The 18,546-nt window shown below is 47.3% G+C and overlaps 1 protein-coding gene across 1 annotated transcript; it reads right to left on the reverse strand.

Annotated features, from left to right (window-relative positions):
- Positions 1-14,040: 14,040 nt before the first annotated feature.
- LOC105034375 (L-type lectin-domain containing receptor kinase S.4) lies at positions 14,041-16,704 on the reverse strand. Its single transcript, XM_019846975.3, has one exon. The coding sequence runs from the start codon at positions 16,463-16,465 to the stop codon at positions 14,348-14,350; it is 2,118 nt and encodes a 705-aa protein (XP_019702534.1). The 5' UTR covers positions 16,466-16,704; the 3' UTR covers positions 14,041-14,347.
- Between the last annotated feature and the right edge of the window lie 1,842 nt (positions 16,705-18,546).

Raw genomic sequence — 18,546 nt, forward strand, 5'->3', positions numbered from 1 at the left:
CGGTCGATAATGGCCTCCGACAACTCGGACCTCTCAATGAGAGGTCCAGAGAGATTCTCAATAGCTAGCTATTCATTCGACTCATTCGGGATCGAATGACCCTACCAAGAAGATGACACTTTGGGTTCATCCCGAGGAACTTCCTCAATCTTCCACGGGACGGTTAGAGTCTGAGAACTGCAGTCTCTGATCGATTTCTCATCTCCAGACTCTCTACCAACAGAAGCCATTAGCAGAAAGAGGAAAGACTCAAATGAAAGCTCAAAAAGAGGAGAAGACCGAGAAGAAAACCTCATAAGGAATGGACCAATGATGAAGACAATGGTGGCAAAGGTCAACGGTGATGGAAGGCCAGCACCGGAAGAGATGGCTCACCTGCAGCAAGACCTAAGCTCTCTACAGAAAGGGAGGGGGGCACGAAGGACTTGAGATGGGGCAGGGACTTTGGAACCAAAAACAAGAACTAAGAGGATAGCCCCTAGTTATAGATCCCTTCGATGGTCAGGATCGATACTGAGTACCACATCTTACTCGAAGATCTTGATATGTGGCAGCAATCTCAACCAACGATCTCGGTGTCCGTTTGATGCACCACCGCTCAAATCTCGTTGGGTAAGCCGAATCCATGTGATGATAAATCGGGCCAATGGACAGTCGAAATGCCGACGACTCTTGTATGCGTCATTATTACTCAACCAGCTGATCTTCTGTCATCAATATAGAAAATTATCTCGAGCACCGCAGCATTAATTACCATACAACATATGATGGGATGGCACCACCGCACGTTCTACGAAAAGATAAGGCAACGGTCTGCCCGACGAAGCGACAAGACAATCAAATGGCAATCGGTGAAAGCAACTCAGACCTGCACAAAGATGAACTCTCTTCACCTGATTAACTACGCAATCGAACTCAAGAGTTGGGAGGCAGGTGTTAGGGTAGATCCTCGTCACTTAGCCGACTATCAGGCCTTCTCAGACTCGAGTCGACTGGAAGATCTACACCGAGTAGGCTATTGCAGCTCAACCTGACTCAGATTAGCGAGTCCTACCCACTTTGATCTGCATCGACTACTATCATGGACACCAAACTGAGTAAGGGCAGCCTACTCCTAGTCGGCATCAGGCCAACTAGGCTTAACACGCCACCCACGGTCGCCAATAGTTGATAGTGCTTGGCTTGTAACCAACTTCTTACTAGGTGTATGGCCGACTAGCCAGTTAACAGTGAGGTATCACCTTCCGAGGGCTTTATTTTGCCGACTCCGACTGTATATGCCTCTACCGACTAGCTAAGTATCAAACATGACCGCTATGTCATTCTGACAGGCCACACCAAGGTCATATCAATCAGACACCATACTCTGATCGATTAGCTACTTGCTATGATGGGATGCTACGAATTCATTAAATACGATCATAGAGTCATTTATTACACCCTATGCACGGTAGCGTCTGCCACCTTGTGTGCACCAAATATAAGGCATGCCTGCCAACAGTATTTAAAGACATTCATGCCGTACCATACGATGAGATATGATTGACATGATCATCTATCCTCTCACCATCCATTTTGCTTTCTTTATAAATAGAGATAAGCAAGGACCCCTCTAGGTACGTATAATATAAGCAATTCAGAAATTTTGCTGCTCTTTTTTCTCGAGCCATCTTGTTGACTTGAGCATCGGAGGGTTCTCGCCGGAGCCACTTTCGACGAGACTTCCTTTGCAGATCATCATCTTTTCCAGCGTCAAGCAGAGACCAGCACCAATGTTCACCGGCATCCTCTTACTCTTGCCTTCGGCTTTGACTGTATGCACCTTCTCTGGTGACGGCACACTATCTCTCAGCGTTCCATCGGTCTGTATTCAAGCGTAGCAGCTAATCGGCTCTAGGCTGACTATCGAAAATTGGGGAAAGGTCGTAACAGGACTCATTCCTAAGTCCCTATTTTATTAGAAATTTGGTTAATATTATATTATGATTTGAATTTTGGATTTGATGCTGGTATACGTTAAATTGGTTGAGCCTTAGTCTCAACATATTCCAAGTCCCATTCTAGTGCGATTGAAATGGTTTAGGAGAATGGATTTGTACCCTTAAGGCTGAGGAAGGTCCGGGAATCATTTCTTTGTATCATAGAAAACATCATTGTCTTTGTAAATAGGGCAAAATATCATTTTGCAGCATCTTGGATTCAATATTCAAAACCATGTCATTCTTCCATTATCTGGTCCAAGATTTGCAATGTTGGACATGAGGTACAGTTTCATCTTCAATGGATGGTTGGTTCAAGAGACTATAAATATTTATAATGACCCAGGAATCTCTACTTATCCTTTAAATTCTTGGCCTACTTTTGTTAACATACACAAACTATCTTCTGATCTTAAGGTAGCTGAATTGGTTGATGAATATTCTCGTGATTAGAATATTCAGCGATTGGCTCAACTATTTTGGAAGATTTAATTCACCAAATTATTAATATCCCGATCCCTACTTTTAATCATTCTGAGCAATTAGTTTGGGATAACATAAAACTAGGTTAGGTGGCTTTGAAGGATATGCCTTATCTCACTTCTTCTCATTGTCCCACTATCAATCAGTACCTTTTTTTGCAGATTTGGAGAATAAAAATTCCTCTTCACGTTCGCATATTTTGGTGGCAACTTAGATGGGATCATTTGTCTGCAAAAAATCTTCTTGTTCATTGTAACATTATCCCGTCTCATATCTTAAATTGTAATATTTATCCTATGTTAGTTGAAGATAGCATTCATGTTCTTTTGTCTTGCTCCTTTGCAAAAACGTATTGGTAGGAGCTTGGTAATACATATTGAATTATTACTATGTTTACTAGTTTGCTGGATATGTTTGCATATATGACAAATCCTTTGGTAGACACTAGACATAAAGCTCTTATGACTTGTCTTACATGGATGATTTGGCGGGCTCGTAATGATAGGATTTTCAATCAACTTGATTCAGTTCTAGCTCAAGTTTAACGAAAAGTATCTGTGTTTTCGAATTCCAAACCCTTGGCCCCATCCAGGCACTGGGGTACGTAGCCTCATTCAACCTTCTGTTTCTAAAAACAAACCTAAATTGGTGTTTTGGCTACCTCCTCCTTTTGGGATTTTCCAGATTAATTTTGATGGTTCGGTGCTCTCTCGTAAAGCTGTTACTGCCTATGCGATAAGGGATCACAAATCTCAAATGGTTTATGTTGGGATATACCGACCGACGATCCCGACGGACGACCCCGACCCCGACCGACTCCGACGGACGATCCCGACCGACTCCGACTAGCCGACCGACCAACTGGCCGACTGACCGACCGACTGGCCGACCGACCGGCCGGCCGACCGACTCCGACGGACGACTCCGACTGGCCGACCGACCGACCGACCGACTGGCCGACCGACCAACTGGCCGACCGACCGACCGACTGGCCGACCGATCGGCCGACCGACCGACCGACCGACCGACCGACCAACGGAGGGGCCCGACGCCACTCAGCTGACCACCGACCTAGGGTCGGTCGACTCCTCTGATCGCCGTACAGCCGCCAGACCTTGTCAGTTCTGACAGCAACATGCGGCACGGCCATCTAGGGGCATTGTCCCGCCGAGGGCATTGTCAACCCTGGTGATTTGACAGCCCCACGGCGACATGACACTTTCATGGCGACTCTGACAATCTACAGTGAGTTGACAATTCCTCACTTGTCTGCGCCATTAATGACGGCGCCATACCGTGCTCCACTATATAAATCGGGGAAGGCAACAGTGCAAGGGATCCGCTCCCCCCACTTCTCAACTCCAAAAACACAGGCTCGCACCTCTCTCCCTCTCTCCCTCGATTGAGCTCTCTGTCTTCATTTCACTGTTGCCCAACCACCTCTCTGACTTGACCGTCGGAGGGTCCCCCGCCGGAGCCGCCTCCGGTCAGTGTGGACTTTTCTTTTTGCAGGCGCTCGTTCCCCGGCGATCAGGCGAGGAGGGGATTGGCCGCAACAGATTGGCGCGCCAGGTAGGGGGAGCACGGCACCAAGCCTTCCCAAGCGGAAGATACTGATGACAAAGACAAGAGCCCAACGATCGAGGATCATCGGGTCGGCGGGGCGCTCTTCCCGCCGGGAAGAGGCCTCCCCGCCACCATCAGCGGCGGAGCCCAGCTCTCCACACCCCGCGGTCACCACGGAGGCGCAGATCGCGGCCATCGTACGGCAGATGACCGTACTGACGGACGCGGTCAAAAGCCTCCAGCAACAACCGGCGGCCCGTCCGGTGCCCTCCAGGAGCAGCCGCCGACGACCGCGCCGATCCCCATCGCCTCCGTGCGAGCGCCCTCAACAGCGCTCCCACGGAGAGGGGGAGGGACGGCCATGGTGCGATGACCGACGGTCCCAGCAGCCCTCTCCTTCCCTGCTGGAACGGGCAAGGAAGGAGAAGCGACCGCGCACGTCGTCGGCCCCCCTCTCGGAATCTTTCGGAGACTCCACCCCTGGGGTCCCCCAGCACCGACGAGCGGACGACTACGAGCGCCGGTTCGAGAAAATCGACCGTCGGCTCGCGCAGCTGCAGGTGGACGGACAGAAGTCTTCAAACGACGTCAACTTCCAGACCGCCCAACCTCTCTCCCGACTCATCCTCGACAAACCGATCCCCAGTCGGTTCAAGATGCCGCACGTGGAGTCTTACGACGGCTCCACCGACCCAATCGACCATCTGGAAAGCTACAAAGCTCTCATGACGATTCAAGGGGCAACCGACGCTCTCCTTTGCATCGGCTTCCCCGCCACGCTCCGCAAGGCTGCCAGGGCCTGGTACTCCGGTCTCCGATCGGAAAGTATCCACTCCTTCGGACAGCTCGAGCATTCTTTCATGGTCCATTTCAGCACCAGTCGGAAGCCGCCACGAACCTCGGACAGCCTTTTCTCCGTCAAACAGGGAGAAAATGAGACGCTCCGGCACTTCGTGGCGTGATTCAACACGGCCACGCTTGAGGTCCGGGACCTCAACGAAGACATGGCTATCTCAGCCATGAAGCGGGGCCTGAGGGCATCCCGATTCACCTACTCTATGGACAAGACCCTCCCCCGGACATACGCCGAACTGCTGGAGCGCGCATACAAGTACATGCGCGCGGACGAAGGAGCTTCCGACCGGCGCCTGACTTAAGGCACGGGCCGAAAAGAAAAATGGAAGAAAGGTCGGGCCCATGCTAAACCCAGCAGGCCCTCCACCGATAGATGGGTCTTGCCCCGACAATGGAGTCCGAGACCGACGCATCGCAGGTATGACTCCTACGCCCCTCTCCCCGCTCCTCGTGCGCAGATCCTGATAGAGATCGAAGGAGCGGAGAATCTACGACGGCCTCGGCCTCTGAAGGCAAAAGGCCCCGACCAACACGGCCGATCATCGATCATCGAATCAACGGCTCGATCACCGATCGCCAAAATTGACGGCCTCAGCCTTTGAAGGCAAAAGGCCCCGACCAACACGGTCGATCGTCGATCACCGAATCAACGGCTCGATCATCGATCGCCGAACCGACGACCTCGGTCTCTGAAGGCAAAAGGCCCTGACCAACATGGCCGATCGTCGATCGCCGAATCAACGGCTCGATCACCGATCACCGAATCGACGGCCTCAGCCTTTGAAGGCAAAAGGCCCCGACCAACACGGCCGATCGTCGATCGCCGAATCAATGGCTCGATCATCGATCGTCGAACCGACGGCCTCGACCTCTGAAGGCAAAAGGCCCCGACCAACACGGCCGATCGTCGATCGCCGAATCAACGGCTCGATCATCGATCGCCGAACCGACGGCCTCGGCCTCTGAAGGCAAAAGGCCCCGACCAACACGGTCGATCGTCGATCGCCGAATCAACGGCTCGATCACCGATCGCCGAAATCGACGACCTCAGCCTTTGAAGGCAAAAGGCCCCGACCAACACGGCCGATCGTCGATCGTCGAATCAACGGCTCGATCATCGATCGCCGAAATCGACGGCCTCAACCTTTGAAGGCAAAAGGCCCCGACCAACACGGTCGATCATCGATCGCCGAATCAACGGCTCGATCACCGATCGCCGAACCGACGGCCTCGGCCTCTGAAGGCAAAAGGCCCCGACCAACAAGATCGATCGCCGAATCAACGGCTCGATCACCAATCGCCGAACCGACGGCCTCGGCCTCTGAAGGCAAAAGGCCCCGACCAACACGGTCGATCGTCGATCGCCGAATCAACGGCTCGATCACCGATCGCCGAAATCGACGGCCTCAGCCTTTGAAGGCAAAAGGCCCCGACCAACACGGTCGATCGTCGATCGCCGAATCAACGGCTAGATCACCGATCGTCAAAATCGACGGCCTCAGCCTTTGAAGGCAAAAGGCCGCGACCAACATGGCCGATCGTCGATCGCCGAATCAACGGCTCGATCACCGATCGCCGAACCGACGGCCTCGGCCTCTGAAGGCAAAAGGCCCCGACCAACACGGCCGATCATCGATCGCCGAATCAACGGCTCGATCACCGATCGTCGAACCGACGGCCTCGGCCTCTGAAGGCAAAAGGCCCCGACCAACATGGCCGATCGTCGATCGCCGAATCAACGGCTCGATCATCGATCGTCGAACCGACGGCCTCGACCTCTGAAGGCAAAAGGCCCCCACCAACACGGCCGATCGTCGATCGCCGAATCAACAGCTCGATCACCGATCGCCGAACCGACGGCCTCGGCCACTGAAGGCAAAAGGCCCCGACCAACATGGCCGATCGTCGATCGCCGAATCAACGGCTCGATCACCGATCGTCGAATCGACGGCCTCAGCCTTTGAAGGCAAAAGGCCCCGACCAACACGGCCGATCGTCGATCGTCGAATCAACGGCTCGATCACCGATCGCCGAACCGACGGCCTCGGCCTCTGAAGGCAAAAGGCCCCGACCAACACGGCCGATCGTCGATCACCGAATCAACCGCTCGATCACCGATCGTCGAACCGACGGCCTCGGCCTCTGAAGGCAAAAGGCCCCGACCAACACGGCCGATCGTCGATCGCCGAATCAACGGCTCGATCACCGATCGCCGAAATCGACGGCCTCAGCCTTTGAAGGCAAAAGGTCCCGACCAACACGGCCGATCGTCGATCGCCGAATCAATGGCTCGATCACCGCTTGCCGAAATCGACGGCCTCAGCCTTTGAAGGCAAAAGGCCCCGACCAACATGGCCGATCGTCGATCGCCGAATCAACGGCTCGATCACCGATCGCCGAACCGACGGCCTCGGCCTCTGAAGGCAAAAGGCCCCGACCAACACGGCCGATCGTCGATCGCCGAATCAACGGCTCGATCACTAATCGCCGAATCAACGGCTCGATCATCGATCGCCGAACCAACGGCCTCGGCCTCTGAAGGCAAAAGGCCTCGACCAACATGGCCGATCGTCGATCGCCGAATCAACGGCTCGATCACCGATCGCCGAACCGACGGTCTCGACCTCTGAAGGCAAAAGGCCCCGACCAACACGGCTGATCGTCGATCGCCGAATCAACGGCTCGATCACCGATCGCCGAAATCGACGGCCTCAGCCTTTGATGGCAAAAGGCCCCGACCAACATGGTCGATCGTCGATCGCCGAATCAATGGCTCGATCACCGATCGCCGAACCGACGGTCTCGGCCTCTGAAGGTAAAAGGCCCCGACCAACATGGCCGATCGTCGATCGCCGAATCAACGGCTCGATCACCGATCGCCGAAATCGATGGCCTCAGCCTTTGAAGGCAAAAGGCCCCGACCAACACGGCCGATCGTCGATCGCCGAATCAACGGCTCGATCACCGATCGCCGAAATCGATGGCCTCAGCCTTTGAAGGCGAAAGGCCCCGACCAACATGGCCGATCACCGATCGCCGAACCGACGGCCCCCACCTCCGAAGGCAAATGGCTTCGACTAATGCGGCTGGCTAACTTGCCGACTTAGCTTCGACTAAGAAAGGCTAAACGCCAAGACGACCGCAGTCGTATTCGCGACATACCGATCTGGTCACGACCGATCGAAGGATATTCGGCTTGCCACCGTTTATCATACATCCCGACGCATACGTCCGACCAAGGGCCGGATAATGGATATTCGACTTGCCATCGTTATCCTATCCGAATACGTCGGATGCTACTCGACTATCAGATTCTGCGGAATGATCGTGTCGACGAGCAACGTTCGGAGGTTGGCCGACCTCCGACCCGACGTGCATGCTCGACCTACAGTCGGGACGACCGATATTGGATCGTTCGTTGATGTGATCGCCAGAGTCGGGGCAGGAAAAGACGGAAAATCACTCCTTTCGTCCGAAGCCGTCGCCCACGTGTTCACGTGAGCCAACACGACATCGGGCTCAGGAGTGGAGGGGGCAACTGTTGGGATATACCGACCGATGACCCCAACGGACGACCCCGACCCCGACCGACTCCGACGGACGACCCCGACCGACTCCGACTGGCCGACCGACCAACTGGCCGACCGACCGACCGACTGGCCGACCGACCGGCCGACCGACCGACCGGCCGACCGACTCCGACGGACGACTCCGACGGACGACTCCGACTGGCCGACCGACCGACCGACCGACTGGCCGACCGACCGACCGGCCGACCGACCGACCAACGGAGGGGCCCGACGCCACTCAGCTGACCACCGACCTAGGGTCGGTCGACTCTTCTGATCACCGTACAGCCGCCAGACCTTGTCAGTTCTGACAGCAACATGCGGCACGGCCATCTAGGGGCATTATCCCGCTGAGGGCATTGTCAACCCTGGTGATTTGATAGCCCCACGGCGACATGACACTTTCACGGCGACTCTGACAATCTACAGTGAGTTGACAATTCCTCACTTGTCTGCGCCATTAATGACGGCGCCATACCGTGCTCCACTATATAAATCGGGGAAGGCAACAGTGCAAGGGATCCGCTCCCCCCACTTCTCAACTCCAAAAATACAGGCTCGCACCTCTCTCCCTCTTTCCCTCGATTGAGCTCTCTGTCTTCATTTCACTGTTGCCCAACCACCTCTCTGATTTGACCGTCGGAGGGTCCCCCACCGGAGCCGCCTCCGATCAGTGTGGATTTTTCTTTTTGCAGACGCTCGTTCTCCGACGATCAGGCGAGGAGGGGATTGGCCACAACAGTTTAGATAGTAATATATTTTTTGATGGAAGTTTAGATGGCAATCTAATAATTTGGTTTTTGTCTTTTAGTGATGCCAGGATCAAATGGTGGGAAGTACGTGAGAGTTTAAGAGAGACTTGGGCTTCCTTGCAGCGAAGCTTTTGGTGTGGCCTTAAAAAAAAAATTAAAATTTTTTTTTAAAAAAAGTGTGAGAGAGAGAAGGGCTTGTGTGAGTGAGCTTTTGATAAGGAGCGGCAATGAATCGTATATAAATCGAATCGATCGATATCCATATCTATCCTAATAGAGAAAATCATGTTCGTACGCGCTCCGTATCGGTCTCGGATCAGGTTGATCGGGTATACCCAAACCGATCTCTTCTTTTCCGTTCTCCATGTTCGTTGTCGCCCTACCACCACCGATGGTCCCATCCGATCATTCCCAAATCCTATAAAATATCATGCTTCCACCAAGATTAAGCTCTCAAAACCTCAAGGGACCAACTCACACCACTACAACTCACACAAAATCCCATATGCTCAATAAAAAATTGCAACCGAAACCTAAAAACCCCTTCGATCTCTTCCAGGTGCTTTTTTTTCCCCAATCAGGACCAATTCACACCACCACAACTTGAGAAAATACCCCAATCAGAATCTAAAGAACCAACCCTCCGTTCTCCCTCAAGTGCTCTCCTTCCTCACAGATCTCAAAAAAGGAAAATAAAATAAAAAGAAAAAAAATGAAAAGGAAAAAAATGATCAATCTATGTGAAAAAAAGTCTAACATATTAATTTTTTCCTTATTTCTTTTGTTTTTTTGTTGATTTTTCTTATGTTTTTCCCCATTGTTCCTTTGGTTTTTCCATCCTCAAAAGTCTTGATAGGGTGGGAGGCTTGAAGCAGCCGAGTAGGAAAGCTTAGACGATGGCTAAGGTTCCAACACTGGGCTGCCGCTGCTAGAGGTGGAGGGGAGTGGGGACCCACCAGCCATCGAGCGAGAGTGAGGGAGAGAGAGGGGCAGGGGCCTGAGGGGCCGGTGCGGGTTTGATGTAAACAAGAGGGAAAGATATATAGGGAGAGAGAAGAGTGGGGGCGGGTTCGATGTAAACAAGAGAGAGGGGGGGTTTAAATTTAAATAAATAACATATCTGGATGGAATATACCATTACTCATATCCGATATGAGCCTGCTTTGAGTATTTTTTTTAAAATTCATATCCACCCCGCCTCTTAATTGGTCTGGATAAAACTCGTCCCATTTGGATCGAAACGGGTTGGATACCCATTAGATAAAAAAAATTGCCATCCCTAGCCTTTGAGTTTTAGTCTTGCATTATAGAGAAGAGGAGAGAGAAAGAAATTGAATTGAATTTTTTATTTTTTTATTTTATCAATAAAATTTTATTTTAGTTCTCTCTTAAATATTATTTTCTTCTTGTAATTCTCTATTTATATCTTTTTATATTTAGTGTTTGTTTTAGATTCTTGGATGCCACATTCGATCTACACCGAATAACATGTCATTCTATTTTGTATCATAGTCGTAGATTTTGAGATTGATGGTTTGTATGTTTGTGTCTTTATATGATATCAAAATCATAAACTTTGAGATTGGTGGTTTATATATTCATAGCTTGATATGGTAGAAAAACTTTCAATAATTCATTATGGGGTAATATAAATATATGAACTCTTGTTTTGATGATTTAAGAGGTGAATCATCAAAACTAATACTACTATCCTCTTTCTCATTGAGATCAATATATCTGACTTTATCAATGTCAATATGGCTATTTTTACTATCATCATTTATTTTTATAAGTTGAACAATATCTATTATTTAGTCTGGAAGTCTTTGATCAAATTTTATTTAATAAGATAAGATTTATAGGGTATCTTAGAAGAGCTGGATAGCAATAGATACTTTGAATAATGATGTTTGGAAAAGAAAGAGAAATCTAAGATCTAAAAAATTGATGTGGATGCTTTAAGCCACGATGGATAGAGAAAATTATCCCATATCCAAAATAAAAGAAGAGCATGTGAAGGAGTTGTTTGAGTCAAGGAGGTCCACTATTTAATTATTAGTTTAACAAGTCACTGCACGTTCTGTTGTTGTTGTTATAATAACAATAGCTATTCCCACATTTCACGTCATTGATAAGTAACACTATCTAATATAAACCTTCGAATGCTAAGAGGGAATGTTGAGACTAATTGCTAAGACCCTATTTTACTACAAAATTTGGTGAGTATGGTATCATAATTTAAATTTTGGATTTGATGCTGTTATAGGTTAAATGGGTTGAGCCCTTGCCTCAGAATATACGAGACCCAGTCCCAGAGGGATTCAAATGGTCTAGATAGTAAAATAATAATTTAGGATGCGTTTGATTAGTCATTAAAAAATATTTTTTTATTTTTTTAATTTTTAAAAATTAAAAAATAATATTTAATAAAATTAAAATAATTAAAATAATTATTTTATATATAAAGTAAAATTTTTTTTATTTTTTAAAATTTTTTATTATTTTTTTACTTCCGTACATCTAAAATGATAAATTAAAAAATAAAGAGCTCGAATCCTTCTCCCTCGTCGAGCTCTTCATCTCCCCATCCTTTTTTTCCTTCCTTCCTAAACTCTTCTTCCTCGTCAAGCTCTTCATCTGCCATCTTCAAATGTTATTTTTTTTTCTTTATAGCAATGTGGTTATCAAATATATGTTTTAATTTTTTATTTTTATTTAATAATAAAAATTTAAAAAAAATAAAAAATATTTTTTAAAAATTAAAAATTAAAAATTAAAAATTATGACCAAATGTACCCTTAGCTTTTTAATTTTTGATGGGGGCATGCGAAAGTTCGAAGAGGAGAGACCGAGGCATATTTGTATCCAAGCCTTTTGTGTAGTGCCCTTGGAACAAAAAAAAAAAAAAAAGGATGTGAGAGAGGGAAGGCCTTGTGTGAGTCTTTTATGTACCGATTTGGAATGGAGGAGAGATGAGCGAGAAAAATTAGGTTAGTTTTTATCTATCAAATTGATTATTATTTTATTAATAAAATTTTGCTCCAGTACTTTCTTCAAATTTATATTGATCTCTTTAATATTATTTTCTTCTAACAATTTTTATAAATATTTTTTATATTTAATATTTATTTTGGATTTTGATATATTCAACCTATACTGAGTAACGTACCATTCTATATAAAAGATATGATGGATCACCTGATGGCATGGTTGGCTTCAAGCCGGAGGAGAAGGTAGGTAGAAGAAAAATAAAAAAAAAGCATACATGGTTTTGTAGCAAGAGATGAGAAAGGTGATGATGACAGCGGTTTGCCTGTAATTGGTTGGCCTAGCAACGCTCGAAAAAGTTCTTAGGAGGGAGAAAGCAGGATGTAGAGAAAACTATATAATGATTATAGAATTTTGAAAAAGAGAGAGAAAAAAAAAATTTTTGAAGTCCCAAATCATACAATTCTTGCTCAACAATTATCAAAAATAAGTAAAATAAAATTAACTTATCGATAAAAAATGTGATTATAATATATTGGTTAACTAAAAATCACCTATGCAAGAATGCTAATTCTATAAATATTCAATCTATGTAAAATATTATTATTGATATGACATATAAATCACCTTGCTATTATTGATTGAGATGTGACAAGCAATTTTATAAAAATTTGAATTTTGGATAGTTATAATTTTATTATTAAGAGAAATCCAAAACAAAAAGTTGTTATAGCAAATTTAATCCAAAATAAAAAAAAATTGATTACTCATGAGAAAAAAATTATGTTTCAATCCTTGAATTTACAATGAACCTTTCCTCTATACCCATATAAGAGAGTACCCATATAAGAGAGTCAAGGGACTCAAAAAAGGATCGACTTTGAAAGAAAAAGATTATCACAACTCAAAACTCTTATGATGAGAGGCCTATAAGTCTTCATCCATCATATTCTTTTCTTTTCTGAGTACAGATTTATAGATCATCAAAAATTCGAAGAGGCTGAAAAGATCAAAAAAGCTGATAAGATCGAAAAAAAGCTGAGGAAGCTGAGAAGGTCCAAAAAATCGAGAAAATCAAGAAAGATGAGAAGATCGAAAAAAACTAAGCTAAAAAGACCGAGGAAGCTAAGAAAATTGAGGAAGCTAAGAAAGTCGAGGAAATTAAGAAGGACGAGAAAGAAAGTCAAGAAAATTGAGAAAACTGAAAAAATCGAGGCGGCTGAGAAGACTAAGACTGAAGAAGTGAAGGAAGCTGATAAAGTCGAGAAAAAAAATTGAGAATATTGAAAAGATCTTGAAAAGACCCAAAAAACTGAGGAAGCTAAGAAGATTGAATAAAAAAATCGAAGAAGCTGAGAAAACTGAAGAGGTTAAGAAGACTGACAAAATCGAAAAAGCTGAGAAGTCCAAATAAATCGATCTCATCAAAAAATCGAATAAAATCATCTCATCAGAAAATTGAATAAATCGATTTCATCAGAAAATCGAACAAAAAGATCGAATAAATCGATCGCATCAAAAAATCGATCTCATTAAATTCCGAAAAAACTCAAATGAATCATTTAAAATAAAATAACATTATATATTATAATATTTTTTTATATTTTTTTTATTTTTATCTTTTTAAAATCTCATCCGATAAATATTGAAGGATTTGATCAAAATTAATTCGATAAATTTTTTTATTTTTTTAATATGCAGATTCGAAACTTCAAAATAGACCGCATTTTATCATTGCGGACCAAACAATGCCTTTTCAGATGGTTATAATCGGATTGGATTTTGCCAGTAATGATTATTATAAAAGTTCTAGAGACTAAAAAGTCATATTTTAGGGGGGAGAAAAACTGGTACGATTGTCACGGCTTTTCTTACAATAAATTAACCATTTCAAACAAATTCAACCGAAGGAAAGAAAGCACGTTAACGCGCCCCTGCTTTCCATCACAACACCCATATTTAACAACACCGTGCAATCCCCACTCCCCAGGCCGCAACCAGCCCCACTTAAAGCCTTCCCAGTTACTTGTACAGCAAAAATTAAAAAAAGCCGTCCCCAGCCGGGTCCTGTTCAGATTGATTCACACCGACAGCCCATTAAATAATTGTCCCGCGCGCCGTATCTGCACCGAAAAGAACCGGAGACACTGCCGAATCACACGCTCCCACGTGAGAGAGACGATAGTGAGGAGTAGGCGAAGGACGACACCGGCCCGTCGGGGCCCACCAAGCCGGCCTCCTCCCTGCCGAGTGCGATCGCCGAGGCGATCGATCCCTTCCCGAACGAGGACGATGGGTACGAGTGCACGAAGTCCTCGAACCCCCCGTGATCGCTCTTTCCCTCATGGCCTCCGTCCGACGCCGGCGGGCTCGGCACGTCCGGCACCTCCGCCGCGTCGCCGCCGTCGAGGTATCGCACCACCTCCCTCATTGTCGGCCGCGCAGCAGCCGCTGGATGGGAGCACCATAGCCCCACCTTGATCGCCACCGCCACTTCCTCGTTGTCGTAGACGCCCTCAAGCCGCGGGTCCACCACGTCCGCCCACCGCCCGGAACTCCACCGCTCCCACACCCATTCTACCAGTACGAGCTCCTCCGGCGGCGCCTTGGACTCGATGGGGCGGCGGCCGCAGACCACCTCGAGGACAAGGGCGCCGAAGGCGAACACGTCGCAGCTGGTGGTGGCCTTGCCGGTCCGGGTGAGCTCGGGGGCGAGGTAGCCCAGGGTGCCCACCACCCGGGTGGTGCTAGGGTTGGCCCCGTGCTCGTAGAGCTTGGCCAGCCCGAAGTCGCCGAGCCGGCCGTTGAGGTCGGCGTCGAGGAGGACGTTGCTCGCTTTCACGTCGCGGTGGATCACCACGTGCTCCCACTCCTCGTGGAGGTAGAGCAGCGCAGAGGCCACGCCGCGGAGGATCCGGAACCGCTCTGCCCACGATAGCACCGGCTGATCCGCCTTGGATTCGTCGAAAAATAGGAAGTTGTCCAAGCTCCCATTAGGCATGTAGTCGTAGACTAGGAGGAGGTCGGCTCGCCGGCGGCACCAACCCAGGAGCTGTACCAGATTCCTGTGGCGGAGCCGCCCGATGCTGGCGATCTCCGCCACGAATTCCCGGATCCCCTGCCTCGACTCGTGGGAGACTCGCTTCACGGCGACCTCGGTTCGGGATCCCGGGAGAGTCCCCTTGTAGACCTTGCCGAAGCCGCCGAAGCCAAGGAGCTCCCGGTCCCGGAATCCCTTGGTGGCGCGCTTCAATTCCTTGTAGGAGAAGCGGTGGGGGCCGATTTCCAGTTCCCAGGGCTCGATCACGTCGGCGTTCTTGATCTTGTAGAAGAGGTAGGCGGCTCCGATGACCGCGGCGATAAGGATGATGACGGCGGTAGCGGAGACGGCGATGATCAAGGCAGTAGCTTTCTTCTTGGGGTGGGGGAGGGAAGGGAGAGAAGCGAGGTCCAGGGATTGGGCGACCCCGTTCATCTTAAAACTCCAGCCAAGAAGGTAATGGGAGCTCGCCAGCAGTCCGGTGGAGGCCGAGAAGCCGACGAACATCCGGTCGTGGAGAATCGGGGACAGATCCACTGGGTGGAAGGACAAAATGGGGACTGCAGGTTTCGAAGAGAAGGGAGCAACAGTGACATTGATCACCTTCGCGACGCCGTCGTAGTCGACCCACGCCTGGACCGTGCCCCCGCTTTTGAGATTGAGGGAGACGTTGGCGCCGTCGCCACCGTAGTAGGCGGCAGCGACGGAGGCGTTGGAGACCAGGCTGTTGATGTCGATTCCGATGTGGTTGTCGTTGATGTCGCCGAACTCGAAGTCCTGGACGGTGTCGAACTCCACGGCGAAGAGGTGGTTGGAGAAGTTCCCGACGTCGGCGGCATTCATGAGGCCTAAATACTGGCTGGGGAGAGCCCCCTTCAACTCCTTCGTCGGAGAAATTACGAAGGCTAGACCATGGCCGCCGAGCGTCGGGTATTCGGGGACGATGGCGAAGGCGAAGGCGGCGGAGAAGGAGAAGGCGTCGCCGGTGGTGGCGTTCCGGAACTGGAGGGCGGAGGGATAGAAGGCATGGCCGATGAGGCGGCTTGTATCGTTCGTCAACCGTAGGATCCCGTTGTTTTCGATCTCCGCCACCCCAGTTAGGCTTATGTTACTGCGGCCGCCATTGGCCGCTCCGCCGCCGCCGAAGCCGGTGTAGACGAACTCGTCATGCTGAGAGGCGGCGGAGAGGAATAGAGCGACGAAGGCTAAGAAAAAGATGGGATTTTCAGACATTAGACACAAAGGAGAGGAAGGAGGAGGAGAAGAGCTAACTTTTTGCTTTGAGAGAAAATATGGCTTCGAGACGGAGAGATTTCCTGGAGACTTCGACCGCCTTTAAGAGCCTTTTCGAGTGTTTTATCTATCGAGGACCAGGAATGTGGTCGACTTGAGGAAGAAGAAAGCGACCTTTTAGTGGGCGAAGAAACTCTGATGATGATACTCCCTGTCAGTGGAGATGCCGCTTTCTTCAGAGCTGGATTTGTTCCGACGGTCAGCGGTAGGAATGTGCAATCAAGTAATAAAATCGTAAAATGAAATCGTAATACTAATTTCAGTTAATTTGAGTTTGAAGTTTTTTATATTTATTTTGATTTTGATTTAAAAATTTTAGATAAAAAGGAGAATAGATTTGATTTCGGTTTACATTTTAAAAAAATCATGTAGATAAATGATTAATCAGTTCGCCCATCAGTATCCTAATTCATTTTATTTTTTCTCAAATTATCTTCTTTTTTTTTTTTTTTTCTCTCACTTCAACTTCAGCTCCAATAAATAGCTTGTGCCTCCTCCTCTTCTCACTTCAACTGTGGCTCCAACAGCCAATGCCTCCCCTTTTCTCCCATTCTAATATCTCCTCTTTACCCCCAATTTGGATTTTGATTGGTGCCCCTATCTCTTTCCACTCCAACTTTGATTCGTATCGCCCCTCGAACCCCTCTCCTTCTACTCCAACTCTATCAGTTCGCCGATAAGATCACCATTCATGTCTTCAATTCTTCATCATGCCTCCCTTCTCCTATTACATCCATTTCAGCTCCACTTGTTCGCAGCATGAAATGTAAGCTATCCATTTAACCAATTTAATCTATCTCATAAATTATCTATTTAATTCATTTGGTAAGATGCTCGTTTAGCATTGTTAGGACTTAAAATTTATAGTAATCTAATTAGTCAATCTCATAAATTGTTCATTTGATAGAAGTACAATAACTCCAATCCAATAAATTGATTCGAATCGAATCATTTTTTTAGATTGATTTGAACTAATTGTTTTCATGTGGTCGGTATGATTTTGATTTAAATTTTAAAAAATTGACTCAATCTGATTCAATTTGGCTCGGTTAGGAGATTGATCAAATTGATTGCAATCGAACCAAGGGCACGCCTAGTCAGTGGCGAAGATCCAAGAACATTTAGGAAACTGGGGTGCATTTAAGGAATCACCATCTAGTTAATTAATGGGCCCACTTTTCTGCTGCCTTTCGCAGTTTGAAACAGCGATTGGCCTTTTTGGCCAAATGGGAAGATGACGCGTGGCTGTGCATCCGCGAGGACACGTCGATAATCTTGGTGCCAGACGACCCGATGGGCCTGGCTCGCTGGTTGGGCACCAGTTGCTTTTGTTTTTATCTCAAATGACTCTTTTACCCTCAGCACGGGCCAGGTTACACCAGAGACCTGGTGGGTATTTTGGATAAATGAAGAAATAGGTAGCTGACCGACCCTGGTTGGGGCGAAGGATGCCAGTTTGGATTACGTGCCACTATTGCCGGGAGTCAAATACTGCGGGGGTGGTGGACGCACGCGTGTGGGTCCCGGGTAAAAGCATATCCGTAAAGTTCCAAAAGTTGGTGAGGTCAGTTACGTGCTACAAATGCGTTCCTTCTTCCCGGATGCGGACGGGAGTGGGGGACTGCGGTGGTTCCCTTTTCTGTGCACCGCGTGTGGTGCAATAATAATGCATCATTTTTTTTTATTGAATCACGTAATCATATTTTTTAATGTAAATTAAATATATCAATTTATTTTTTAATTTAAAATTTAAAATTATAAAAATATTTTTTTTAAAAAAATTATGATATAAAAAATTTTTAATGATAAAAATATTTTTTTACGATTTTTTGTTTTTAAAAAATTATAATATATAAAAATATTATAATTTTTTTAAAATAAAAAAATAATTTTATTATTTAAAATTTTAAATCAAAGAATAAAACTACAAATATCCAATGAGCGTTGGGAGATGGAGATTATGTGATCTAATGGGATGGTATGGTATATTTTACGTTAATTTTTTTGTATCATATATGATG

The sequence above is a fragment of the Elaeis guineensis genome, chromosome 10 (genome assembly GCF_000442705.2).
Source record: "Elaeis guineensis isolate ETL-2024a chromosome 10, EG11, whole genome shotgun sequence".
Lineage (NCBI taxonomy): Eukaryota > Viridiplantae > Streptophyta > Magnoliopsida > Arecales > Arecaceae > Elaeis > Elaeis guineensis.

What these genes read in the sequence shown, in the direction of transcription:
- LOC105034375 (XM_019846975.3), bottom strand. Translation starts at nt 16,465, where the DNA reads ATGTCTGAAAATCCCATCTTTTTCTTAGCCTTCGTCGCTCTATTCCTC.